At 36.6% G+C, this 26876-nt stretch overlaps 18 protein-coding genes across 18 annotated transcripts; 11 read left to right on the plus strand and 7 right to left on the minus strand. All coding sequences in view use genetic code 12, as the record gives it.

The window, feature by feature from the left end:
• Nucleotides 1-114: 114 nt before the first annotated feature.
• Nucleotides 115-2205, plus strand: UTP8 (Utp8p; the record flags this gene model as incomplete). The annotated part of the gene is made up of 1 exon (XM_712715.2): nucleotides 115-2205. The coding sequence occupies one exon, from the start codon at nucleotides 115-117 to the stop codon at nucleotides 2203-2205; it is 2091 nt and encodes a 696-aa protein (XP_717808.2).
• A 170-nt stretch (nucleotides 2206-2375) lies between these two features.
• On the plus strand, nucleotides 2376-2729 carry CAALFM_C300340WA (uncharacterized protein; the record flags this gene model as incomplete). The annotated part of the gene is made up of 1 exon (XM_712712.1): nucleotides 2376-2729. The coding sequence occupies one exon, from the start codon at nucleotides 2376-2378 to the stop codon at nucleotides 2727-2729; it is 354 nt and encodes a 117-aa protein (XP_717805.1).
• A 139-nt stretch (nucleotides 2730-2868) lies between these two features.
• On the plus strand, nucleotides 2869-3492 carry TPT1 (tRNA 2'-phosphotransferase; the record flags this gene model as incomplete). Its single annotated transcript, XM_712711.1, has 1 exon — nucleotides 2869-3492. The coding sequence occupies one exon, from the start codon at nucleotides 2869-2871 to the stop codon at nucleotides 3490-3492; it is 624 nt and encodes a 207-aa protein (XP_717804.1).
• Nucleotides 3493-5659: 2167 nt separating this feature from the next.
• Nucleotides 5660-6367, plus strand: CAALFM_C300360WA (uncharacterized protein; the record flags this gene model as incomplete). Its single annotated transcript, XM_712710.1, has 1 exon — nucleotides 5660-6367. One exon carries the CDS (start codon nucleotides 5660-5662, stop codon nucleotides 6365-6367), a length of 708 nt encoding a protein of 235 aa, XP_717803.1.
• A 269-nt stretch (nucleotides 6368-6636) lies between these two features.
• On the minus strand, nucleotides 6637-7296 carry BUD21 (Bud21p; the record flags this gene model as incomplete). Its single annotated transcript, XM_712709.1, has 1 exon — nucleotides 6637-7296. The coding sequence occupies one exon, from the start codon at nucleotides 7294-7296 to the stop codon at nucleotides 6637-6639; it is 660 nt and encodes a 219-aa protein (XP_717802.1).
• Nucleotides 7297-7418: 122 nt separating this feature from the next.
• Nucleotides 7419-9446, minus strand: CAALFM_C300380CA (DNA-binding SCF ubiquitin ligase subunit; the record flags this gene model as incomplete). The annotated part of the gene is made up of 1 exon (XM_712708.1): nucleotides 7419-9446. One exon carries the CDS (start codon nucleotides 9444-9446, stop codon nucleotides 7419-7421), a length of 2028 nt encoding a protein of 675 aa, XP_717801.1.
• A 158-nt stretch (nucleotides 9447-9604) lies between these two features.
• CAALFM_C300390WA (Mn(2+) transporter) lies at nucleotides 9605-10417 on the plus strand (the record flags this gene model as incomplete). The annotated part of the gene is made up of 1 exon (XM_712707.1): nucleotides 9605-10417. One exon carries the CDS (start codon nucleotides 9605-9607, stop codon nucleotides 10415-10417), a length of 813 nt encoding a protein of 270 aa, XP_717800.1.
• Nucleotides 10418-10446: 29 nt separating this feature from the next.
• CAALFM_C300400CA (uncharacterized protein) lies at nucleotides 10447-13296 on the minus strand (the record flags this gene model as incomplete). The annotated part of the gene is made up of 1 exon (XM_712705.2): nucleotides 10447-13296. The coding sequence occupies one exon, from the start codon at nucleotides 13294-13296 to the stop codon at nucleotides 10447-10449; it is 2850 nt and encodes a 949-aa protein (XP_717798.2).
• A 355-nt stretch (nucleotides 13297-13651) lies between these two features.
• On the minus strand, nucleotides 13652-14197 carry CAALFM_C300410CA (uncharacterized protein; the record flags this gene model as incomplete). Its single annotated transcript, XM_712703.1, has 1 exon — nucleotides 13652-14197. The coding sequence occupies one exon, from the start codon at nucleotides 14195-14197 to the stop codon at nucleotides 13652-13654; it is 546 nt and encodes a 181-aa protein (XP_717796.1).
• CAALFM_C300420WA (tRNase Z) lies at nucleotides 13791-16364 on the plus strand (the record flags this gene model as incomplete). Its single annotated transcript, XM_712704.1, has 1 exon — nucleotides 13791-16364. One exon carries the CDS (start codon nucleotides 13791-13793, stop codon nucleotides 16362-16364), a length of 2574 nt encoding a protein of 857 aa, XP_717797.1.
• Nucleotides 16365-16466: 102 nt separating this feature from the next.
• On the plus strand, nucleotides 16467-17099 carry EST3 (telomerase subunit; the record flags this gene model as incomplete). Its single annotated transcript, XM_712702.1, has 1 exon — nucleotides 16467-17099. One exon carries the CDS (start codon nucleotides 16467-16469, stop codon nucleotides 17097-17099), a length of 633 nt encoding a protein of 210 aa, XP_717795.1.
• Nucleotides 17100-17235: 136 nt separating this feature from the next.
• On the plus strand, nucleotides 17236-17865 carry CAALFM_C300440WA (uncharacterized protein; the record flags this gene model as incomplete). The annotated part of the gene is made up of 1 exon (XM_712701.1): nucleotides 17236-17865. The coding sequence occupies one exon, from the start codon at nucleotides 17236-17238 to the stop codon at nucleotides 17863-17865; it is 630 nt and encodes a 209-aa protein (XP_717794.1).
• A 76-nt stretch (nucleotides 17866-17941) lies between these two features.
• CAALFM_C300450CA (mitochondrial 54S ribosomal protein uL2m) lies at nucleotides 17942-19048 on the minus strand (the record flags this gene model as incomplete). The annotated part of the gene is made up of 1 exon (XM_712699.1): nucleotides 17942-19048. One exon carries the CDS (start codon nucleotides 19046-19048, stop codon nucleotides 17942-17944), a length of 1107 nt encoding a protein of 368 aa, XP_717792.1.
• A 342-nt stretch (nucleotides 19049-19390) lies between these two features.
• Nucleotides 19391-20008, plus strand: ATP5 (F1F0 ATP synthase subunit 5; the record flags this gene model as incomplete). The annotated part of the gene is made up of 1 exon (XM_712698.1): nucleotides 19391-20008. One exon carries the CDS (start codon nucleotides 19391-19393, stop codon nucleotides 20006-20008), a length of 618 nt encoding a protein of 205 aa, XP_717791.1.
• A 408-nt stretch (nucleotides 20009-20416) lies between these two features.
• CAALFM_C300470WA (uncharacterized protein) lies at nucleotides 20417-21850 on the plus strand (the record flags this gene model as incomplete). The annotated part of the gene is made up of 1 exon (XM_712697.1): nucleotides 20417-21850. One exon carries the CDS (start codon nucleotides 20417-20419, stop codon nucleotides 21848-21850), a length of 1434 nt encoding a protein of 477 aa, XP_717790.1.
• A 149-nt stretch (nucleotides 21851-21999) lies between these two features.
• Nucleotides 22000-22791, minus strand: DOT5 (thioredoxin peroxidase; the record flags this gene model as incomplete). The annotated part of the gene is made up of 1 exon (XM_712696.1): nucleotides 22000-22791. The coding sequence occupies one exon, from the start codon at nucleotides 22789-22791 to the stop codon at nucleotides 22000-22002; it is 792 nt and encodes a 263-aa protein (XP_717789.1).
• A 1230-nt stretch (nucleotides 22792-24021) lies between these two features.
• ESA1 (NuA4 histone acetyltransferase complex catalytic subunit) lies at nucleotides 24022-25647 on the plus strand (the record flags this gene model as incomplete). Its single annotated transcript, XM_712695.1, has 1 exon — nucleotides 24022-25647. The coding sequence occupies one exon, from the start codon at nucleotides 24022-24024 to the stop codon at nucleotides 25645-25647; it is 1626 nt and encodes a 541-aa protein (XP_717788.1).
• A 20-nt stretch (nucleotides 25648-25667) lies between these two features.
• CAALFM_C300500CA (mRNA splicing protein) lies at nucleotides 25668-26837 on the minus strand (the record flags this gene model as incomplete). The annotated part of the gene is made up of 1 exon (XM_712692.1): nucleotides 25668-26837. The coding sequence occupies one exon, from the start codon at nucleotides 26835-26837 to the stop codon at nucleotides 25668-25670; it is 1170 nt and encodes a 389-aa protein (XP_717785.1).
• Nucleotides 26838-26876: the final 39 nt, after the last annotated feature.

The raw sequence follows: 26876 nt of genomic DNA on the forward strand, positions 1-26876 counted from the left end.
TTCCAGGCAGACAAAAAAAAACTGTCTTCCCACGACCATGCGATGGCATTGAAAAAAAAAATCCAAAAAAAATATACATACTTCTTTACCCAAGACATATCAACCAAGCCCACCATGTCAAAACCAGAGCTATATGACCAATATATGATTACAACTCTTCCTCGTACTCCTGACTTGGAATTATCCGACAAAGTTGTAGTGTCAACGATAAAATCAATCGACACATCTATTATCGATATTGGGGTTTCAAAATCAACCATATCCAGTCACATCACCAAACCTACACCAAAATTATTATGGTCTTATTCATTGAATCCAACAACAATAGTTGAATGTATGGATGTATTAGCTAAGGAAGACAAGAAATATTACGTTTGTGGTTTGAGTGATAGAAAAAAGTTTAGGCTTTTATTAGTTGAAACAACTCGTTCTATCACTGAAGACGGGAACGCCAACTATACCACAACTAATGAATTAGAATTGAAATTGGATAGGAAACCTATTGGAATCAAGTTTATGTCACCAGAGATTATTACAGTACTTTATGTGAATGGATCAGTGGAAGAAGTTGGTTTTTCTGAAAACATATTACAATTCAGTGGTGTCAAGTACACTGGTACCAAAAGCAAAGATACTGTTGTCTACAGTGCGTTTGTTAACGATTTGGAAGACAATTTACTACTTACTGTATCGACAAACTCAAAAAGTACAATTTACAGATTGATAGCAATCAACTCTAAAAACTCCATACTCGAAGTCAACTCACACTCAGTTCCAGGAGTATCTAATACCAAGTTTTGCTACTTCACAGGGTCATTATACCAATATGCCAATAAAGCAATTGAAACGCTTCTGATCACCAATTTCAAAATCACAAACACGGTTTCCGTGGATGGTATTATAAACGATGAAGAAATCACGTCTATTGTTGCCCCAGCACCGGATCGTGTTTTGATAGGTAATTCCAATATGATTTATCTCATAAATGTTAAATTCGCATCGCTTTTGTCGTCATTTAAATCGTCATCGAGCTCATCTCATCCTATCCCAGATAAAGTGTTTCTTAACCAAGTTGTCCCCGTCAAGGGGAATTCAACAAACTCATACATATCCATGGCAGTTTATCTCAACTTGAAAAATAAAGACAACAATGTATACTTGAATGTTATTGATATAAATGTTGGGATGAACAAATTGAGTGAATGTTTAGGAAAATCATTGAATAAACAGAAACCAGGTTTCCATGAGATCCCTGAATTATTCAATATTCAAGATGCTTTACCATCAAGTGATGAAATCCAAGAAGTTTATCTGTATTTGAAAGACGCGAAAGAGGCACAGGATTTGAATAAATGGGAATCCATACTCATTCCCTACTTGAAGAATAAAAAGACATGGGCCGAAATCAAGAGCTTACTGAGAGCATCCAAGAAAGATAAAGTATACGAATTCAAGGAATTCGATGTCGACAATGATAGAGTTATTGATATTGGGTTTATTGATTCTGTTTTACAGTTGATTTTCACTGAGGACCCACTTGCTTTTGCCAACGAGCAGTTTGTTCCCGAATATACTTTGATGTATCTATTGACCAACCCATTATTCCCTATCCGATTCACACTGGGATTGATTGAATTGTTCAGTGTAACAGGAAATACAACATTGTTGAGACAGGCAATAAACACATGTCCTAACATTCCATGTCGCGACTTGTTGGACCAACTTGTGAATGAAGAAAACAAGGAAACCTTGCTTGATCTTATTAATAGAATAATTGGTGAATTTTCTCGTAAGGAAATCACAAATACTTTTAAACAACTAATTCAAGGCAATGCCGTGGATGTGGTTGAATTGATTTCCAAGTTAATTGGCTTGCCAGGAAACAACAACTGGTATTTGGTTGAAATTTTGGTTGATGTCAATGGATTGTTCAACTGGGATATGGGGGATATCAAAGCCTTGGATGAAATAATTTCTCAAAAAGTAGAGGCATTGACGGTGAATAGTTATAACTTGACTTTGTCTCATCAAGTTTTGTTGCACAATAAGAGATTATCCAAAAAGGCTAAGGAAAAGGGGTCTACTTCACATTTGGATAATCTTTTGACATTGACTAGCCACTCTACAAGTGCCAAGTTTGATGATACCCCAGAAGAAGCTAACTTAAAAGTTCCAGTCTATTCAGTTGAAAGAGTTAACTTTTAGATCTATATAGTAATAGATATACAATGTAGTAAATTAAGTTGATTGTAGCAAAGTTTTTTTTTTTCAGTGCAAACAAAAATGAAAAAAATGGAGGGAAAATTTTTTTTTCAGTCGAATTGAAAAGTGCTTTACGATAGTTCGATTAATATACCCATAACACCATTCATCTGATGTCATCTGTTTTATCAGCATATAGAAACGCATTGAGAGCTACAAAAGTTGCTTTTCGTCAAGATCTTCCTATACTCCAAGCAGCCAGAGTGCAACTCAAACAAGGTATAAGGGACAACTCGAATTTACAAGCCCAACCAGAAATAGAGGAAGCAGTACAAAAATTGAATGAAGTTGCCAAGTTCTTGATCCAGAATATTGTCCAAGGAGAGAAACAACAAGATGGGAAATATTTTTTGAATTTCCATGAAAAAACGGAGTTGGGTGACAATGAAACCATCAAACAAGGACGAAAAGAGATGGGGAGCTTGGCAGGTAAAAAAGGAAGTTCCATTAAATCTTGTAACGACTAGAAGGAGGAAAGGTACATAGGCACATTTAATTCATTGTAAATATATATACACATCATTAATTGTAACTGGAAATAGGAAGTTCAAAAAAAGGGACACCGAGAAAAAAAAAAATCATGAATCATCTAAATTACAACCATCGATGCCACCACCAGATAAAGCAAGAAGAGACGTTCTCATTTCAAAGGCATTATCATATTTGCTCAGACATGGTGCTGAAAAAGAGAAGCTATCCATTGATGATCAAGGATACGTCAAGATATCTGATGTGTTATCGCATCAGCGACTCAAAAGTTTGAAAACAACCAGAGATGACATCAACAGAATTGTTCAAGAAAATGACAAGAAAAGATTTACCATTAAAGATGACATGATATGTGCCAACCAGGGCCATTCGTTAAAAGCAGTGAAAAATGATAACCTAACTCCAATGACCGTCGACGAGCTCAACCAATTGCGTATTTATCATGGAACTTATAGAACCAAATTGCCATTAATAAAGTCAAGTGGTGGGTTGAGTAAGATGAACAGAAACCATATCCATTTCACCTGTGAGCAATATTCTACATGTTCGGGAATAAGATATAATGCTAATGTGCTAATTTATATCAATGCCTCCAAATGTATTGAGCACGGTATTGTATTCTATAAGAGTTTAAACAATGTGATCTTGACCAGTGGGGATAAGGATGGGAAGCTAAGCTGGGAGTTTATTGATCGCATTGTTGGCCTTGACGGTAATGAAATTAACAAAGAGCAAGTTTAGAAACAATCTTGGTAAGAAACTGAGTAACAAATTTGAACAGGTTGGGACTCATGACTTCTCCTTAGAAAGTCAACTTTAGAACTAGACTGAAAAAGAGACACATAATTGCATTAGAAATTAGAAACGCTGCTATATCTTCCGTTTGTATTATAAGTAGGTTTTATTCCACTAAATTTACAACACAATCTTTATAGAATTCTAAAATGCTAGCGAGACAATACCCAGGTCTCGTTAATATCCAAAATATCGTTCGATTTGCTACTTTATGCAACATAAAGCCCAGACTGTTCCTGAAACTAAAACGAAAGGAGAAAAGATATAAAAGTATCAAGAACTGTAAACATTTTCACTTCGAACACATTTCAAGGGAAAGATACCTCTTTTTTTTATTTCGTACCCAGAAGGTACAATTGACCTCTGACAAGTTTGGCAATCAAACACTTACACGCCTTATCTGTGAAACCTCTTTATGTTGAGTATTGTTTCATATTTTTAGACGATGAAAAAATCCACCTCAAACAATACTAGTATACCACCACCTCAGAAAAAGACTATAGATGACCAGTTTCTCTAAATCCAGACACAGTTTACGGTTCCGTTAGGTAATCCCCCTCAAAAATAGTTGAACGTTGAAAAGTAAAAATTAGACCCTGGTAAATCCTTTCATTTACCGTTTTTAATTTAGCATACGCATATACCAAATCTATAATTATAAAAGAATCACTACACATTCCGTTTTGTTTACAAGTTGTTCTTGTTTGGAAAGAGTTTCGACCTTTCGAATCGTAGTAGACGAAGCGCGTGCATTGTGACTATTTTTACACGGTCAGTAGTATGGTGGTGGTCCTTTCCTCTTTGTTTATAATTTTTGAATTTCAAGATCAGGGCAACAAACACGGACATTCTATTTTTAACATCACAGCAAATAAAGCTCATTCTTTATAAATCGTACGATGAGTATTGTTTTCAACCGTAAATGTAGTATCTGTATTCTGTGATTGTTTGTGGTGAACCTTAGCGAGTGGGTAGTAGATGTAACCACCAAAATGTAGAGGAAAATGGCCACCACCGAAAAGAACAGGGCGAAGGGGGTGGCAAAGATGGTTCTATCACTCAAATCATCATTTATGCAACATGTAGAGTCTCTTAAAATATAGGACGACAGTGAGAAAAAAAAGTCGCTGTTGTTCTAGAATTGGAGGAGCCTTGACTTGTCTGCGTATCTGTGTGTGCATGAAGTCGCCCCTATGAAAAAAAAAAAATTAAGAATCTAGATTCGACAATACACAAAATTGAAAGCTCACAGGTATTTTCTTTTGAGAAATTAGTAAAACTTAGTTTCGATGTGCCCGCCTGACACTGGAGGATTCTTGATCTATGTGTTCAGTGTATTCGGAAAGTATGGATGATACAGTACTTGTGCATTGGTATTACCAGCTAGTTGATTGGTGTACCTGAGAGTAGTTTGTATAGGCTCTTCTAAGGGATTTCTTTGTTGGCAATTATTACCAAGAAATCAGCATGCACAAATAGTTATTCAAGAGGCGACTTGAGCAATAAACTTGCTACTTTTCACATTGCTACGTTTCCGTTTCTGTTTCTGTTTCTTCCATTCGATATTTGTTGTATAAGAGGTTATAAGAAGCATTATACTCATTCACCATAATTACTACTTTGTTCAAAAAGGGTTTATAGAATAAAAAACGGAACAAAGAACCTGTGATGAAACTAAAAGCAACACGAAGAATTCTAGACCAACAATTTCAATTCGGTAGGTCGCCTCAAACTTTCCCTAAAAAAATTTTTTTACTTACGGGCATTATGCATTTTATTCAACATGCATTCTTCTTTCTTTTTTTGTTCCCTCTTACGTTGTTGTGTAAACTGAAAAAAGCACATATATATATATACCAATGGTATTTCCATCATCTGTAAATCTCTGTTGATCACTTTTTTCCGTGACCTGTTTGGCATTTTCTTTATTTAATTTGACGAAAGTAGACGTTGGTAGCACTATTCATATTTGTATATCTTCACCCCAACCATATCACGAATCAGCCAATTTGAAAAAACCAGGGCTGGAACTTGAGTTCACAAGTTTTACCACTAGACTAATCTTTTTGTGACAAGTGATTCCTATTTTTTTGAAATAACTTCCCTCAAGGTTATGTTTATGGATAATCAACAGCAGACATTAGTAACACCAAGAGCTCACACGTATTATCCTAAAATGCATACAACGCCCAAGCAGCATACGAGATCAGCATCATCTAGCCAGAGAACAAATTTGGCACCACCAGCCTCGAACAGATCATATTCACAAAACCATTTACTACCCAACCAACCAACTACTAGGGAGCCACAAGAGAATTCAATGTTAACTTCAGATAACAAAATATGCCAGTGGTATTGCTGTTCTTGCGGCCAATCTTACGGTTCAGTGCTCTACAAGGATGATTACCGAGAGGTCAGACCCAATGGCCAACCACCCCAGAAACGCGCAAGAAGTTTGGACTCGTCGAATTATATTCTTGATAGCTTAAAGTACTACAGTCAGGTAGTTTACAGAGATCATAAACATGTCATATCGAATGCGTCATTTTCGGCCGGTTCTAGTGTAAATAGCAATGCCGACACAAATTACTTTGATTGCAAAACAGCAACTACTGACACTGAAGAGTCACACAGCCCAACTATAACTCCGAACACACCCATGTTGTCGCCATTACATCTCAACCTTAATCACAACAGCTTTATTGATTACCGAGAAAAGATTATATTGAATATACCTACAAGGTTCACTTGCCATCGCTGTAATCACATGATGTGCCCCTATTGTCTCAAATTGAGATTAAAAGATTTAGATACAAGCTAAAATAGAGTACCGGTCTCTAACTTCAAAAGACTTGTACTTTGTATTACTACCACCACTTTTAATTCTTTGGTTTTCCTTTGAAATTTCATTTCTTGACTTACTTCGCTACGGATTTTTTTTTTTTCGCCTTGCCAATGGTATTTACTTCTCTCTGATAGTTTGCAACTTTTATTAAACACCCTTTTGGTGGTTACAACGCAGCTGTTGTTTATTAGGATATAATTTATTTATAGGTTTTCTTTAAGGGTACACAATAAAACTTTGTATATTCACTTTCTATTGACGCTTTTCCTATGTAACCATTTATCTCTATTCTTGACAATCTTTGATTCAGACCGTGGCACTACTTTACTGTTGAACGATTGTATTTTAACATGAACAGGCCCTTTCTTTATAGCAACTTTCTTCTTTGCCTTCAAGAGTCGCAATTTTTCTTCAAGTAATGACTTTTTATCTAGTTTTGGCGACGCCTCTATTTCATCCAACCTTATATGCCTTGGTTTCAGTTCCTCAACTGGCTGATTAATTATTGATGCAATATCATCGGGTAAAAACTCAGGAAGCTCAATTGGCGCTGTTGATGGGTTACTTTTTTGTTTGCTCTTTTTCATCTGCTGTTGTTGTGTATTACGCAAATCCAATGCTTTCCTTTTCTCCCTTTCTTGTTTCTTTAATTCGGCTTCAACCTGTTGTAACCTCTTCTGCTCTGATAAAATGTCACTTCTAGCTTTGCTTGTACTTTCCTCTTCTGGGGCATCATCAGAGTCATCGTCATCGTCATCGTCTTCTTCTTCTTCTTCAGACAGATAGTCATCCTCTGGTTGTACTGGTAACAGTGGGCTCACCTTTTCTTCATCGCTGAAGTCGTCATCAGTAAATTTTTTCTTTATAGGTTGCTTATAATGTGTCTGACTTCGAGTTAATACCATTTGGCGTTTCAATGTTGGTGGAAAGAGATGGGTATTGGGGCATCCCAAAAGTAATTTTTTTAATTTTTTTTTTTCACTATAAATGTCGCATCGCCATACAAAATTACAATTTTACAAACATCCTACGACCTTTCTTGCACCCAACTATTAACCCCAAATGCCTGCCATTTTAATCTTGCTGTATCCATAGAAACACTATTCACATACTTCTTGCGAATCAAATACTGTATAGTATCTGTTGAAATATCCATTCCGTGTAAAACCATCTGTTCTATAGGATTTACAATAAGACATTTCTCAAACATTCTGATTAAACTAACACCGTCGATTTTATTAAAACTAAGATCCAACATTTGGAGATGGCACGATATCCTCTCTAAATCCTTATTTATTTGTACCATTGCTTGTTGATCAATATCCATGTCGTTAAGATACAAATGGCTCAAATGTGGACATTTATCCAAAATATCATATAGATAAATCATCTTTGTCGAATGAAGAACAAACGAAATGTAAATCGAATGGCCAATATTCAAATGTCTAATTGATTTGCCACCAATTTTTAGCATTTTCAAAAACCCTGTCACTGATAGGCAATTCTTGTATAAATCCAATTTATATAAGTTCTTCAACTGTGGTAAGTCAGTTAGGCGGAACTCGGTTAGCGAGATTGCCGAAACGACAGAGGACTCTCTAAAGGTAAACTCTTGCAATTTGAACGTTGGTTTATAATTTACAAGCATTTGGAAAAAAATTAGCATATTTATTGCTTGATTATTTTCAAGGTATAGTTTCTCTAACTTTGGTGTTTGCATTAAAAACTCTCCAAACTGAGGAAGTGTGGTGGAGAAATCAAATGACACCAAAGTCAATTCCGTCAATCCAGGGAAAACTCGATTTAACAATATCGGGTAAGGACTATATGTTTGGGGTGATATGGGGTTGGGATTGTCACTCAAGAGCTTTGGATGATTAACTAAAAGCAATCGTTCTAACCCATACTCTTCCAATTCCTGGTCTTTGAATCTTCTAAATAATTTATCTTGAATAGGAATCAAATCCAATGAACTTTTTTCAGAAACAAGGATAACTATTTCCAATGCCTTCAACTTTTTGAACATGTTCAACAAGGCATGTCCATACTTTATGCTGCAGTTGATCCCTATTTTCAAACTCTCTAAATTCTGAAAGTTCAACAACTTCCATCCTGACTTAGCAAATAAATGAAATAATAATTGTAAATTAAAATTCTTATCCATTATAGATAGGTTTCGCGGCAATATTCCTTGCTCGCGTATTAAAATATCTAACATTTTTGCCAAATGCTGTTTGTTACAGGCATGGTTAATCCTAACATGTTGAACCAGCTTGGAGTTTGAGTAAGAGCATATTTTCTTAAACAATCGTACCCCCGAAACAAACTCGTTCAAGGCAATGTTTGCTCTGCATTTAAAATCATAGAGCCTAGGAATGGAGGTTAGTGTATGGTACCATAATTTGGAAACAGTGTGACATTTCAAGATTTGGTTCATTGGAATATTCTGGAAAATCAATTCCAAAATATCAACTGGAAAATAAGCAAACGGATCAGTAGTTCGTATCCTAGTTTTTTTGACAAGTTTAGTGGTCTCCTTTGTTTCAGCCATGGTTCTTTTCCTCTTTAATTCGATATTTAACGCTTTGTACTGTGTTTTCAACGACGTGAATAGTTTTTCCGGTACAGTAATATTATAATCCTTGATGCTTTTCTCGATAATGTATAATCCTTCTTGATAACATTTGTATGCCTCCACTTTTTTATCTAGGCTATACAATATCTTCCCAGTACGTAAATAGCCTTTACATCCGATCGGTTCAAGCTTGATTAGTTCACGCCCATCTTTCAAGGCACTAGCTAGCTGATTTAACTTTTCATAGGTGGCTGCTCTTTGGTCTAGTAAAGAACCTAGTTTAGGGTGGATTGCTGGACCTACTAGAGGGGTTTCTAGTAGATTATAACTTTTCCGTATTTGTTTGATCGTAGATCGTGGTAGATTCTTTAATTGGTTTATCAATACATTGTAGGTGCTAAGTGCTTTTTCATAATTTTGTGATTTGAAATATAGTATAGCTAGATTAATTTTATCGTCGACTAGACTTGTATCTTCCATGATTGATCAGAGATCTGTCTATGCTACAGATGTGTTTTGATTTCAATGGTTGGTTATTTTTTTTTTAGTGTTCTTTTGTCGCGCCCATACACTAATCAACAGGCACACCACATTGATTAACCCTTTGTTAATAAGTTCATCGCCAAATTTCCTACAATATGACCTTAGTGTTGATAGCGCTCCCGCTAGTTATGTTTGTTGCAACTTTTGTTGCTGGTATACTACCTTTGAAATTAACCGTGGCCCAACACCATTTAAAATACTTGTCTTTCCTAAGTATGGGAATATTAATTGGAACAGCCATGATGATCATTTTGCCTGAAGGAATAGAAACAATAAGCCATGAAACCACAGATGTTGCTCTGTACGTAGGGTTTCCTATTTTGCTTGGATTTTTAACCATGTATATTCTCGATTGTATGTTTTCAACCAATGTCAAAGCCCAGGAGTCATCAGTCGTGGAATCTGTCGTTGGCTCACCCATCACATTGGGTTTGATATTTCATGGGATTATTGACGGAATATCATTAGGATCATCCCTTGCATCAGGAGAGGTAATGACTTTAATCATATTCGCAGCAATCATAATTCATAAAATCCCAACAAGTTTCAGTCTTTCAACAATTCTCCTACAAGAGGGAACATCAGATTCAAAATTGTATTGGCATATTTTATTGTTTGCCTTGCTGAGTCCATCTGCATGCTGGTTCACTTTTGTCCTTATAAAATTGGTTAATGCGAAAAGCAACTTGGTGATTGGTGTTTTGTTCTTGTATTCAGCAGGTACATTCTTGTTTGTTGTCAACCATGTCATGCATGAATTTTCATCCAACGATTTCTATACATTACCTACAAGCGTTGAAAGTGACACAACCACAGTGGAATCACATTCTAAAATTTCAAGAAACGAACTCATTTTATCATTAATCGGCATCTTAATTCCAACTCTACTTAGTTTTGCAAAAGAATAAATATACAAATTGGAGTGCTGCCCCCCCCATCAATTACCAAAATACGGATCAATATCATCAACAACACTCTCTGAACGGTTTGTCATCTCCACAGATTCAAAAGCCACTTTCAAGCTGCTTCCATTGGCCTTTTCACCGTAATCCTCCTCTTCTTCGTCACTGTGAGATTGGCTATCTTCTTCATCTGAGTCATCATCATCGTCATCGTCATCACCTGGTGTATACTCTTTCTCATTGCTATGTTCATCATCACCTAAACTACTGTCATGAGACAATTCGAGTTTACACAAGTCATCATCGTCACTATTAGCAAACAACTCCAAATTCGCTATACTCTCTCGATTACCGTTCTTCAATATTCCTTTTCTTTCTTGTTCCAATTTGTTGATCAATTCTTGGTTGTTGGGACCTTTACCTAACTGCTTTAAGTTGTAGTACAGATTATTATTCTGCTTTGATAGATTATTATCTTTCAACCTGTTCAACCCAATATACGAGTTTCGGTGGGAATTGGATCTTGATACACTTGGTAAATTTGGTTTCTTCCTTTGACTTAGACCTTCCTCGGCCTTACTGAATGACTCCAACGATTCTTTTGATCTTTGTTGTAAATATGGATTGTTTTTATAGGGAATCCTATCAATAGTCAGCCTTGATACTGGACGATCAGCATTATTGTAGTCCATATTATTTCTAATATTCCCTGAACTCCTAGCTTTTCTAATCCCGCGTCTAGTTGTAGTTGCTGGTCCATTGGAATTTTCTGAATCATCGTTTACCAATGTAGAATCTCCAGAAACGTATCCCTGTGTCAATTGCACTAGTGCTGTGGTTGAAATCCCTTTTAAAAGCTTTTTCTGAGGAGTAGTTGCACCGCCTACAGTTGAGTACGCAGCAGCAACGGCTTCGGCTTGCCCGCCATCCGTGGCACTCATTGAATTTCTCTTGGATCTTGGTTGGTGTTTATTGGAAATTGTATTCGACGTAGAATGGTGTCTTTGAACTCCTAGTGGTCTTTGCTTTTGTTTAAGCGGCGTTGCTGGTGCCGTGTTGAATTGAGTACTGTCATTCATTACCGGAGAAGTAACCAAGTTCATTATTTGCTGTTTTGGTTTGTAGTACAGCTGGCTGCGTCTAACACCACTACTGTTGGATGTGATTCGATAGTTTGCAGACGTAATAATTCTTCCTCTCAAAATCGTTATTGCCTTGTCCAACGCAAATTCAACACTACAGTGGTTATGAATTATAGACACTTTGGGCCACGACACTTTGGCTCCACGGCATATAAAATCAAGCATGAATTCTGTATCTGGATTCTCAAATAAATTAACAAAGTCGCTCATCTTGTATTCAGGAATAATAGTGATATCACCAGAATAGTTTTGAGACAAAATTGATATCATCTTATTAGACAAATTCTTGTAAACATCCAATTCATTGAGCAATTGCAAATAGTGGATTGCTTCACACGAAACAAAATCATAGACATTATTCAAAAGATGTTTCATTTTGTATATCAAATCGTTTTCGACTTGACCACCTATATTGCTCACTGACACTCTCAATATGGGCACAACATGTGGGTTAACTTGAACGGCAATAATATGATCAACATTAAACATTTCCAGTAATCTCGTAATTGGCAAATCATTATCCACTGATCCGTCCACATACTTCATAGACTCGTCATTATTCCATTCGTGGATTTCGTTTGTTTTGGGGTTTTTCTCGTAGACAGAACATGAAGGGAATATTCCTGGAACTGAACAACTGGCACATACAGCCGACCAAATTAGACAGTTGGGTGCAGTCAAATAGTTCAACAACCGTGTTTGCTCGTGTACAGATGCTGGGGATACAGTAATATTCAAGATTTTCCCTGTTCTATTGTACGCCTCCCGGAATGTCAAGTCACCTAAAAACCCAATCATTGTATCTTGTAAGCCTTCAATATCAAATATAGTTCCATATTTTATCCAGTGACCCAAATAATACAACACTTTTTTAAAAGAGCCTTGAATTTGGGAGGTGTCACAGTCAACAACATCAAAAATATTGAATTTTTTGGTGGTAATAGTGCTCAATAACTCAAAGGTTTCTTCATTATTATGACAGCACAAAATACTTGCCACAATAGAACCAGCAGATGAACCACTTATAATCCTTGGTAATAAATTTGCTTCAAATAAAGTCGTCAACACACCGATATGGAATATTCCAAATGTGCTACCTCCTGAAAGCACCAATGCGGTACGTCCAATATTTTTTCTAGTTTGGATCAACATACCCAATAAATACCTATCGTTCAAGTTGACTTCGTCGTTGGTGACCAAATACTCCAACGATAATTGACACTCTCGAACATACTCTTCAATTAACTTCTTGGTTCCCACATAAGCGTGTCTGTATAAATTTGCATCTCCCATATTACCTATATTTCTTATCCATTTTGTTCTAATGTAATACAAAAGTAGTTTGTAATCGTGGTTCAATCTGGCTCGCCTCATTTCATTTAGATTTTTGTAGATCAAATCATAGTCGTATATATCGCTTTTCGGATCAGATTTCCATGCATTGTTACCCAACAACTCATCTAGTTTCAAAGATGTATCGTACCATTCTCGATACGAAGTTGTCACTTTTTGTATCTCTAATAACTCATTAATGGCTTTTTTCTTATCGTCCATCTCGGGGAAAAAGTTACCTATAATCGGTAACGATCGAAGTGAAAAACCAGTACGCTCTGTTTGTTTGTTGTTGTTGGAAGTAGTGTTGTCGTTTGGATGTAACGATATGTATTGTTGGAATAATTCTTTGATGATGGCGTCTGACGACGTTGTTGATACAGTGGGTACCAACGTTACTTCAGAGCTCATGTTCGACTAGAATGGCGCTTGCTATATTCTATCCAGCCTAAACAAGTGTTTATGTTGTCCAGTGGTTTTTATATGATTAGACTAAAAAATCTGTTCAGCCAAGTTTTAAGTGGAGTAAAACCAAAATGGTACAAAAATGACAAAGATAAAATACAAAGTCCAAATTGCACATGATAATAAAACAAGTGCGACATTGACGGTATGGTAGCGTACACGACATAAAAGTTTTTGACGACATATGATGCGATGCCAAAAAAAACTGTTTCGACCATCAACTTCAGTTGGACATGGACCTCTTCAGGCATTGATTTAACGGTTTGATTTCACAAAACTATACAAAGCGAAGAGTATTTCTTCAAAATACCTTCCCTTTTTCCAATCGTTCTTTATTTTCAACAAGTTTTATACATTCTGGGAAATACCACCTACACACTTGCAATACCCAACTAAGCAAACCTAGAACGCCAAATAGTCCAGTTGCAAAGGGGACGCTGATGTTTAAAGTTACTACAATTACACATTTGACAGATGATACAACGAGACCTCTAATATGTTTAACCACAAGAAAAGGGTTCAAGTATCTTTTTGGAAAAGTGCCAGAGGGAACCCAGAGAGTGGTCAACACATTTGGGTCTGAAGTCAAGTTTTCTAAGTTACAAGGGATTTTTCTTACCGGGTCAATTCTCTCCTGGTCAGACATTGGTGGATTGCCTGGATTCTTCTTGACTGTTAGTGATGCAACCAAAAATGGGCTTACTGTAATGGGTTGTGAAAGAATACTATCATACATTCTAGCAACATGGAGACAATTTGTTTTCCGAATGGGTATTAAGTTGCACATTTTGGATGCCGAGACAAACCCCACTATAGTCGATGAGGAAGTCGTTATATCCCCAATCATGATCGATCCGGCCAATCAAACATCTCCACCTGAAAACTCCAGCAAACTAGTGCGTCAAATCAAAAAATTGGCATCCTTGATGTTTCCCTTGGATACCAGTCAAGTCAACAGCAGAGATCCAGAATCTTACAAATCAGACCCTACCCAAAATGATATCCATACACATGTTCATTTGCCCTCGGCATCGGAGATAGCTACAACTCAACAATCAATTTCATATTGCATCTCATTCGTGCCTGTGCTTGGAAAATTTGATCCGAAAAAGGCAAAGGAATTAGGCTTGACACCCGGCCCTCAATTTAGGGATTTGACTAACGGATTGTCTGTGGTTAACAAAAATGGCGATACCATTACTCCAGATCAAGTGATCGCTCCAAATAGAGTTTTCCGCAAGATTTTAGTTATAGATGTGCCAAGTAACGACTACTATGAAAATACAATAAATTCCGATCGTTGGTTTGAACATGATCACCCCAAAAATGCAGGTGAAGTTGGCTTGGTTTATCATATGTTAGGCCAGGATTTGGATTTGGATTTACTGGACTACAAAGAAAGATTTTTATCAAAATTTCCCTCAGACACATACCATGTTATTAGTCATCCTTCGATGACAAATAATGTGATTATGAATGATCGTTTCATTTCAAATACATTAAAGATAAAGTCAATCTTGAACGAGAACTTTAATTTAGTCAATCTGGAAAATTTCAAACCATTATCTAACAGTCAAGTCGATAGACTACACGCCTTGCAACTGTATCATCTCAACGACAATGGTGTAGTACCAGACTCTTCATCTGCTATCAAGACTACAAATAAATCGTTATTCGAAGAAGAGGTAGAATCACTAGACATTCCAAATGCTGCCAATTTCGAGACTATGGAAAAGACCAAGATTGAATTGGATTGTAACAAGCATACTAATTTGAAAGATAGAGTTCAGGTTTTTATGTTAGGAACAGGGTCAGCATTGCCGGCCATCTGCAGAAATGTGTTGGGTAATTTAATTAGATTGCCATATCAGGATGACTCGGGGGCAATCTCTTATCGTTCAATAGTGCTAGACGGAGGTGAAAATACAATCGGCAGTTTACTCCGTCTATTTGGTCACGAAAACGGGAAAGAGTTTGTTCAGATATTTCAAGAGTTATCATTAATTCATTTAAGTCATTTACATGCAGACCACCATTTGGGGATTGTGTCGTTAATTAACGAATGGTTCAACATCAACCAAGATGAATCGAAATTATTGTACCTTGTGGTCCCTTGGCAATTTATTACGTTCTTAAAAGATTGGTATTCTTTAGAGCTGCAATATAATAAGGTGTTTGATATGAATAGGTTGGTATGCATTAGCTGCGAAGATTTTATGATGGATAACAGAACTCCAGAATTTATAAAAATTGATATGGACAAGTTTGAAGAGTTTTATGATGAAGGCGGCCTACACAAACCAATACCTAGGGATAGACTATTGCTGGTGGATCACAAAAAAATAAAAAATATGTATGAGACGGTAGGATTGAATTCTGTTACTACTGTGCGTGCATTACATTGTGCCTGGGCATATTCGACTACATTTGATTTCAAGTTGAACGAAAATGGGGAAACATTTAAAATATCATTTTCAGGAGACACAAGACCGAATCCCAGATTTTCTGAATGTGGTTATGGAAGTGACCTTTTAATACACGAGGCTTCCATGGATGGGAATTGGATCGAAGAGGCTATAGCCAAGAAACATTCGACAATGATTGAAGCTGTTGCTGTTAGCAAGCTTATGAACTGTCCTAAATTGATATTGACTCATTTCAGTTCTCGTTATGGTATCTCGAACAACTGTGTTCCTAAAAATGAATTGCAAAGTTGTGCTGATAACTTGGACACTTACCTTAACAAAAGTCATTGTGAGTTGAATATATTTCAATCACAATCACCAAGTGACTTGAGTCTAGAAGAGATAGATTTGTGGTTTGCCTATGATTTAATGGGTGTTTGTTATGGCGATATGCATAAACAAGAGTATGTTTGGCCAATATTGAGTGAACTTTTCTTACCAAGTGCTGAAGTAGACCATGAGAAAATCAATGAGAAGAAGGAAGTAAAGAGGCTTGAGAGATTGGCAATGATGAAGACAAAAAAGAAAAGGAAAATGAGCCCTAAATAAAATAGTTATACTAATTTATGTACATAGATAATAAAGATTTGATGCCAAAAGCACCTACTCTCCTTACGTTCGCCGACTAAAAAAAAATATTGGTACGCGAAAATGTTTAGATCGGTTTCACTTTCATCACTTATACCATTCTTAATCATTGTGCTGATTGCCATGCAAAGACCTGAAAATGACGTTCCCATGATTATGCAATCAAGCTGGTTAGTTAATGAAGTGATTAAATCTATTAATAGCAATGGGCAATATATCAATGCACTAATCAAAAAAGATTTTCAACCAACCGTTCTACCAGTTTCGTTTATTTTGAGAATATTAAAGTTTACGGCAACCACAGATTCAAAAGACATTACGGCAGTATTGGCCGATTCGACTCATAAGATATTTGCTATATTTTTGTTTTTCCCTGCAATTGTTGACTTTGAGAACAAGTATCATCACAGAATGACTTACAATACACGAAGCTGTTTGATACGCATACATAAAGCCAATTTGAAATTTATGGACAAGTCCACCGTCAAAAAGTGTTATGGTAGGAAGAGTGATGGAGGCTTAGCTATTGCAGTCCTAGAAGTCTTAGAGTTCGACATATTCTTTAAAGATCAATACCTGTTTATTAACTCAATTGAAAACCGATTGAAATACGTTTATGATGATGTAGAATACAATCAGCTATGTGGGAAAAAGAAGCATAAACCAGAATATGAGGATTTGATGTGTGACATATAAGAAATGACAAAGTCTATGATTATAAATGTTTGTTTCCCGGTTTTGTTTGACTTTGTTTCTGCGTTAAATTAGTTTGTACTTTTTTTTTTTTTTTGGATCCGATAAGTTTTTGCAACACTCATATCAAACCTAATCAATGGCGGAAACAAATCCAAACGATAATTCTCCAAAATCACTTCCATTGCGACGTCATTCTGATGTGCTTGTTAATACTGGTACTACGTATAGCGCCACCACCCCAAATTCATTAAATGAAGGCAATTCTATTAGTTCTCACAGGGAATTGATTATCCCGTCATCTGCAGGCGGAAGACAGCAAAGTCCTGTATTAGATTTAGTGCATCCAATCTCATCAGGGAACTTGACCACGACTTCGCAAGAGACACGGACAAGAAATTGTATTAGTTGGTGCTCTGGGTTGTTCAATTTTAGAAACTCGTCTCAACAGACCGCCGAGAATCTGTCTTTGTTGCCAGTTTATCATGTTAGGTCCAACACATCACCCACAGATTCAGCTGGAATGACAAGCAATTTATCTGATTTCATCAGACGATTGTTACCGGGGTTAGCGCGGGATCGATATCCAAACACGTTCTCATGGTTGTTGGCAACATTATTAACAATTGTATTGATTGCAGCCACATTAGGTCTTTACTTTTCGGGCAATTTGCTGGGGCTCCTTGTTCTATTCAGAGCTTTGGTTTGCTCGGTTTTCCGCCAATTCCAGCCTTCAGATGTAGCTTTACCGCTCTTTTGTAGAAGCTAGTAGAGAGAAAAGAATTTACTCTGGCTTTGCATTTGCTTGGATCTATTATTTACAAGATAAATAGGCGATTATATACTTATTTAAATTTGTCATGATTTATCAAGTGGCCCTTTCTGTTTCTTATTTGATCTGGGTTTGGTCTTAATCTAGTCTTTTGAAATTTCTTCAAACCCCACATCGATTGAGAAACCTTGTTCGACTTGGATTTTCCTCTACCACCACCATGAGGATGGTCACAGGCATTCATGGCTACACCTCTCACCTTTGGTCGGAAACCTCGGTAACGGCTTCTCCCGGCTTTACCCCAAGAAATCAATTGGTGTTCTTTGTTAGAAACCACACCTAAGGTGGCATGGCAATCTAAAATGACGTATCTCTGTTCGCCTGATGACAACTTAATAACAGCTCTGTTTTTTTCAGGATGTTTCGACAAAATTTTACCAAAAGTACCTGCAGATCTGACCAATTGAGCTCTATCTCCTGGACGCAAACCAATATTATGAATAATGGAACCTACTGGCAACATTCTTAATGGCAAGCAATTGCCTCTCTGTAATATTCTGGCAGACAACAAAGCATCATCGATTTCACCATTATTGGTTCTTTCCATTTCTTCCATAAAATCTTTTGGTATACCCTGTCTGAAACTTTCAACAATATCACCACTTCTCAAACCTTGTGGGGCTAAAATATACGATAAATCCCCCGTCTCCAAATGTTTAAGTAATGCAATATGTCCTGATCTGTTTGGATCGTATTCTATTCTGACAACTTCTTGTCTTCCGGCATTCCAACGATGGAAATCGATTAATCTGGCTCTTTTCTTGTGGCCACCACCTCGACCACGAACAGTGATTTTACCTTCATTGTTTCTACCACTACTTCTGTGTGATCTTGCAACCGTTAATTCCTTAATGGGTCTACCCTTGTGTAAATGATCGTGCACTGGTTTTTTATAGTGCGTTGAACCAGGGTGCGAATGTGCTGGGAATGCATCTCCATAATTCTTCATCTTTGTTAACTTTAAACTCAATTCTCTTTGTTTTCTGTATTTGATATCTTGAAGTTCCAATTCAGTCAACTCAGATGTAGAGTTGAATCGAACAAATGCTCTGCTGTATTTCAATAGACTGACTGCTGGACTTGCAGTATTCCCCAACCATCTTCTCGTTATCGGTAACATGATGTGTTGGTTTAGTTGTCCCTGAAATGTATATGTACTACTTGGTATTGAAGAAAATTTTTCTTTCGTTTTTTCTTTCTCGCCTCACGAATGCTTGATTCAAAACCACACTGAAAAATTGATACCCACAGTCTAAAATCTTTGTATGTAGAAATAGTGTGAGGTCGTGTAAACTGGCGCCCTTTTTTTTCATCCAATAAAAAATCCTCACTGCGATCTCTCAACATTTCTAAACCGATATTCCTTGTGGGAAAGAAAGCGAAAAAAAATTAGAAGAAAAAGACAAAGAGAAAGAAAATTTCAACAAAAGAACATATCAAGAGCATCAACAATACACCAGCAATGATTTCTCGTGTTTTTTCCCGTTCATTAGCATCAGCTGCCAAGTCTACCAAACCACCAATCCAATTGTTTGGTATTGATGGTACCTATGCCAATGCTTTATACTCAGCAACTATACAACAATCCGACATGGCCCAAACCTACAAGTCTTTAGAAAAGATCGAAAATGTTATCAAGGGGGACCCACAATTAAAGAACGCTTTAACCAACCCATCATTAACCAAGGACGACAGAGTTGCCATTGCTAAATCTGTTGCTAACGACTTGAGTTTGGATAAAACCACTGCCAACTTCTTGACTGTTTTGGCTGAAAACAACAGATTGGGTAACTTCTCCAGTGTTTTCCAAAAATTCGGATTATTGAACGATGCTTACAATGGTGTTGTCGAAGCTAAAGTCACCTCAGCCAAGCCATTGGAATCAAAAATTTTAAAAAGATTACAAACTTCAATTGGTAAATCTTCCTTTGTTGGTGAAGGTAAAACTTTGAAATTGACCAACCAAGTAAACCCAGAAATCTTGGGTGGTTTAGTTGTTGAAGTCGGTGACAGAACTGTTGATGTTTCTATTGCTAACAAGGTTGCTAGATTAAACCAAACTTTGAGAGACAACTTGTAAACAGAAGCAGATTGAAATATAACTTTAGAAAGAGGCTACGAACTATGAGAACGTGATTTAGATTTCATTCCCCTTTTTATTCTTTATTTAAATATTCATATTATATTATTCATGAATAGTGATAAACGAAAATTAAAACCAACCTTTATCCTTTACTATTCTTTATACACAAATTATAAACGATAAGAAAGATGTTTCAACAGAGAACATTCATTTGTAGAAATGATGTAGAACTTGTTTAGTCCTTTGATGACCTTTGAAGCATGTTTTTTTGGATCATATGGATTGATTTGTTCTGTATTTAACACGCGAGGTGAAAGTACTTGAAAAAAAAAAAAAAAACAGCGAAGGATAACGAAAAATAGTACAGAATTTATCACATCAACTCTAAATCAACAACCATTAAATATGGCAATTTCGCCCAAAATAAAAGCCCTTGTTGATCTAGCAACTGTTATTGCAATATTGCTCAACTTTTTTGTTTACTTTTATCCAGATATTGTCAATCCTACTGAGAAATGCAACTGGTACAATGCTCCTGAACAAAAATCAAAATACACATTCTTGAATAACAATTTGCCGACTGATTGGGTGAATAAATTGGTTTTGAACTTCCCCAGCCTCAAGGAACAGGAGGAAGTTGTAAGCAATGATATTCATATGTTACTATTTGGGGACCCTCAAATTAATGGAAACTGGCCCCTGACGAAATATATCAAGAGGTTGGATAATTATGGCAATGACTATTATTTAGGACACATATACAACACAATGAAAAGAAGATTGAACCCCTCACATGTCACTGTAATGGGAGACTTGTTTTCGAGTCAATGGATTTTAGATTCAGAGTTTTACAACCGTACCTACCGGTATGTCGAGAGATTGTTCCCTCAACCATTGGAATACAAGCAAAATGCGCTTGAAGTGCATGCAAGACACGAGAACTATAACTGGCAACAGTGGTTAGAAGATGAAAAGGCAATGGATCCTATTCACAGATTCCAGTCTCGTGTATATAACGATGTTTATGATTGGGTTTATAGAAACAGGTCAACCCCAAACTATGATCAACCCTTATTTATCAATTTAACTGGTAACCACGATATTGGATATAGTGGTGATGCAACTTGGCAACATATGGCTAGATTCCATTTATTGTTTGGCCAAAACAACTATGTTATAAATTACAAAAAGGGCTCCCCAGATGAATGGAGAATAGTGGTTTTGGATTCACTAACATTAGAAGGGCCAGCTTTGCAAGAGGAATTTGTGAACTACACTTGGTCATTTTTAGAGAATTTGCGTGATAGAGAAAATCCAAACTTTAAAGGGTCTACCATCTTGTTGACGCATGTACCCATGTATAAGAAAGCTGGATTATGTAGAGATGGCCCTGAACACAAGTACTATATAAACAATGAGAAAGAGCCCTACAAAAATGGTAAATTGAGATCGCACAATCATTTAGCCTATGAAACAACTCAAAAAGTAATGGATATTGTGTTCCCCAACAAAGGCAAGAGTGGAATTATATTAACAGGTCATGATCATGAAGGGTGTGATGATTGGTACAATTATATCAATGGCGAATGGATAGCTTCGAAGGAGAAACAGTCTGCTGAACGTGAATCTGTCAGGGAAGTAGTTGTGCGTGCCATGATGGGAGAATTTGATGGTCAAACGGGAATTTTAACTGGTCATTTTGATGATGCTCGTGATACTTGGGATTTCCATTTCAGTTACTGCTCGTTTGTTATTCAACACTGGTGGTGGGCAAGCAAAGTTGCTTTACTTGTAGTTATCTTCTTACAATCCTTTGTGAAACTCTTTGGTGGAATATAAATTAGTTTAAACTAGACACCATGCTTTTTTTAAAAAAAAAAAACTTATACATAATTAAAAGATACATAGGAATATAAAAGGTAGAGATAGTATAGAAGAATTCCTGTTTTCTTTTTTTTTTTTGAAAAATACTGTCAACTTTTATTCGCTTAAACAACTGGAGCTTCTGTTTTTTGTTCTTCAGTTGGTTTTTCTTCGGTTTCATCTTCGACTTTAGTTTCGTCAGAAACCTTTTTCACTTCATCTTGAGTCTGTTCAGTGGCTTTCTCGTCAGTTTGTTCGGTATTATCTTCCTTGTCATCCTGTTGAGATTCCTCTTTAACTTCTTCCTTGGTGACATCATTTTCAGTAGCTTCTTTCCCGTTCTCATTTTCATTGATAAATTTCTTGATCTCTTCTTCGGCACTTGTAAAGCTGACTTCTGGTGATACTTGAATTTGTTTGACTTTCAAGACCCCATCAACAAAAATCCAGTGTGATCTAATAATTCCCAGAGGGTGCTTCTTAGCACCTAAGGCACCGATTAACTTCTTCTCAGGATCGGACAACAAATCGTACTCTGCATTTTGCTTGGTTTGAAAGTTCTTCTGAGCCTTGACGCTATCAGAAGAAACACCAAAGATTGAGACGTCTTTGTAGTCCTTGTCAAGTTTTCGAAAGCCAGATACTTGTCTAGCACAGCCACTGGTCGATGCACGTGGAAAAGCAAAAATAACTACATACTTCGATCCCTTGGCAACTTCAGTTAAGCTTATCTCTTCACCATCTTGGTTCAACAAAGTAACATCTGGAATTTTTTCACCAATCCCCAATCCAGCATCGGGTTTTGCGGTGTTTGTTGGAGCTGTTTTAACTTTCTTGGTAGGTGGTTGTTCGGTGACAGCCTCTGGTTCTTTGGCTGGTCTAGCGGCAACTCTTGCAGAACGACGTAATTCAGGCATTGATAATTATATGGTTTTAAAACAAATGAAATATGACGTAAAAGAAAGAAAGAAAAAAAAGAAGGTCAATTAAATTACAAACTCTAGAATGATCAATTAATTTAAACCAACGAACAAGAATGAAAATTGAAAAGTTGGGGCAATGATGAATTTTCTTTTTCTTCTCTTGATGTTTTTATTTTGTGGCTTTTACGCATTGAAAAATAAGTTGTGGAACAAACCATAATTTATAGAATTTCAATTTCAAAAAGTCGTCAACAAAATTCAGGGATGAAAAAAAGAAAAAAAAGGAAAAAGAAATCTATTGCTGTGTCAGTTCTACATATTTCAATTAAAATTATTCCATCAAACTTATTAATTTCAGTTTGCGTGGAAATTAGAAGAAGATTCCATTTAGTGATGGAGGAAATTAATGCCTCTTCAGTTTCTTTTTCTTTTTTTCGTCCCCCTAACTGTATATACTCAAATTAAATTTTAGGGGGTAGCAAAATGAATGACAGTTGCTAGTTGAAAAGATAGTAGGCATCTGGTGCCCCAAATAGACTTTAAATAATTACAGTAAATAATGTTAGTATATTTAGACACTGATTGGTAGACTTGTACGAAATGGTATTGCGGTGGTGGTGGGTGTGTGGGTGTACATATTACTTGCATCTCCCCACCCCCCTTGTTGTAAGAGACACTACTCCGGAAATGCTTTTGTGCAGTGAACGTTTGCGGTATGACCTTCTTAGTGGCGATCTCCGTTTTATAAGGGAATCACAAAACTCCTGAAAGCAGTGCTGTTCTTATGTATAATGTTGGGTTCTATAGAACAATAGTATAAAGACGTTCCTTCCAACTACCCTTCGGTTGTGTTGGGAGATTGTGCAAAAATATGCCAGACGAAAATTTTTCCTTGATAATTCGTACAAATATTAATGAAAAATATCACTTCACTTTTTTCAAATCTTTTTCAAACACCAGCTCAGGAGATGCCCAATTTAGTAAAGCAACACACTTGCTTAACTTCAGATCAATATTTCTAAACTGGGATTACAGTATTTGGTAGTTGTACTATTCCCTTTCGGCTATCGGGACACGACTTGTAATTGAATCAGTTTTTTTTTCTGTTTTTCATTTCGCCAGTTGAGACAAAATCAATACATCAAACTCATTAGTCCTACGACTACTGTCCATCAATCAATCAAAAACGAAAAAGACAATAACACCGACAACAAGTAATACATCATGGCGGTAGCAGAAATCAAAAAAGAAAAGGGTTCCAGCTTGTCGCCTGAACCTTCTTCGCCTATTCAAATACTAAGCACTGAACCAGATGCAAATACAGATATTAAGCAGGAGAAATTTACACCAAAAGATATATTACCAGGATGTAAAGTACATGTTTCCAAAGATGGAGAATTCAGGCTAGCAGAAATTTTACAAGAGCATATTAAAAAGGGTCGTAAGGTATTCTATGTGCATTACCAAGATTTTAACAAACGTTTAGATGAATGGATTGAACTCGACAGGATAGACTTTACTCGAAGTCTTATTTTACCAGAAATAAAAGCAGACACAAAGGAAAATAAACTGAAAAAGAAGAGCAAATCCAAAGGACAGACAAAGTTGTCCAAAAATAATACTACTGCCAATAGTACAACCGGTACCCCACAGCCAAGTGATGGACAACCTATTATGGGAGATGATGAAATGGATTTGGAAAACTTGAATGTCCAAGGTTTGAAACGCCCGGGAGAAGAATTCAGCAGAGAAGATGAAATTAAAAAGTTACGTACGAGTGGTTCCATGACCCAAAATCATCTGGAGGTGGCAAGAGTAAGGAATTTGTCAACGATTATTTTGGGTGAACACATTATCGAACCTTGGTATTTCTCTCCATACCCTATTGAATTGACAGAAGAAGATGAGATATACATTTGCGATTTTACACTATCCTATTTTGGATCCAAAAAACAGTTTGAGAGATTTCGTTCAAAATGTTCAATGAAACACCCGCCAGGTAACGAGATATACCGAGATTCGAAAGTCAGCTTTTGGGAAATAGACGGCAGAAAGCAAAGAACATGGTGTCGAAATTTGTGTCTATTAAGTAAATTGTTTCTTGATCATAAGACATTGTACTATGATGTTGATCCCTTTTTGTTTTACATCATGACCATCAAATCCGACCAAGGTCATCATGTCGTGGGGTATTTTTCTAAAGAAAAAGAAAGTGCAGATGGATATAATGTGGCGTGTATTTTAACTCTACCCTGCTATCAAAAAAGAGGGTTTGGGAAATTGTTGATCCAGTTTTCATACATGCTAACGAAAGTTGAAAGAAAAGTAGGTTCGCCAGAAAAGCCATTATCGGATTTGGGATTGTTGTCATATCGTGCCTATTGGACAGACACATTGGTAAAGCTATTGGTAGAAAGAAACAGTCCTGCTTTATTCCGTAAGAATAATTCTCAGTTAGAGTACGATGAAGCTGAAAATGGCAAAGACAGCTCTGCAACACCAACACCGGGGCCAGGTTCAAATGCCTCCCAATCATCTATATTGGCTAGTGCTGCTGCATCAAGGCTGGGACTTAATTCATCGCCTATTTTTTCTAATGAAATTACCATTGAGGACATTTCATCCATAACATGCATGACCACGACAGATATACTACACACATTAACCACATTACAGATGTTGCGATACTACAAGGGACAACACATAATTGTGTTAACCGATCAAATAATGGAATTGTATGAAAAACTAGTTAAAAAGGTAAAAGAGAAAAAGAAGCATGAGTTAAATCCAAAATTATTGCACTGGACACCACCTCTGTTCACTGCAAACCAATTACGGTTTGGGTGGTAAATATATATATAGATATATATTTAATAGGATGTTCCCCATATTCTAATACTTTTATCGCCATGGCATGTCAATAATCTTAAACCAGACATGTCAAAAGTTGAGGCATAAATTGCCGATTGTTCAGGGCCAGCCAAAGAGGGAGATTGTCCAGATTGTTGCAAGTTACCGGTAGTGTAATTGTAGAATTCAAGTTTACCATCGTCATATCCCGAAAACAAAGTGTTTGTAACTGGATTAATCGCTAAAGTGTTAATAATTCTGCTATTATCTCTTTGGTTTGGCAGTAGTTGGCTGGTTCCAAATTCATTTAACAATTCACCCTTTGGTAAAAGCCATTGCTTTATTTCGCCGTTTGAATCACCAGATACAAATGTCGCTTCTTTAGGATGCGATTTCATGCTTCGTATACTTTTCGAATGATTAGTTATCAAAAGCTCGGTTTTCAGTTTTCTCAAGTCCCATAATCGTATAGTTCCATCCATGGAGCTGGTGATAACCTGTGGATCGTTATAATCAGTCTCAATAGATGTTATATCATTAGTGTGACCCAATAAAGTCATGGCTTCTACCCTGCTTCTAATGTCCCAAACTCTTACGACACAGTCTTTCCCACCGCTGAATAACACATCTAGCTCAGGGTGCAAGCCAATAGAATAAACACCTCCCAAGTGTCCGTGATATGACCGTATTTGACACCCCGCGTCAGAATTACTTCTTTCCAAATCCCAGCATCGCAAAGATTTATCTTCACCCCCTGAAAATAAATATGGATGACGTTTAGAAATGCACAATGAACGTATACCTAGCACATGTCCAGTCAACACTGCTTTGAGTGAATTATTTTCAAAATCCCATATTTTTATTGTAGAGTCGGCCAGCCCTGTGACATACCATTTATTGGTTATTTCATCTAATGCAATCGCTCTTATCCACCCTTGGTGTGCACCTGCTAATGTTCTTAATAATTTCCATTCTGCAGCAGGGGAATCTTCCAGTTCGGGTGCAGCTGATACTATAAGCTGATTTGTCTGGTCGTTGATATTATTTTCTTCCGAGCTCTTTGGTAGTTTGTTGAAGTAGTGATCTAGCTTTACATTATTATACATAGCTTCTGATAATGTATCTTCTGGAGGTAATATAGAGTCATCAATGGACTTTAAGATGTCATGGGAGGTAGCAGTTACAGACATGATTCTATAGTTTTTTGATTAACTTTTACGGTGTCTGAC

This window comes from Candida albicans, chromosome 3, assembly GCF_000182965.3.
Source record: "Candida albicans SC5314 chromosome 3, complete sequence".
Lineage (NCBI taxonomy): Eukaryota > Fungi > Ascomycota > Pichiomycetes > Serinales > Debaryomycetaceae > Candida > Candida albicans.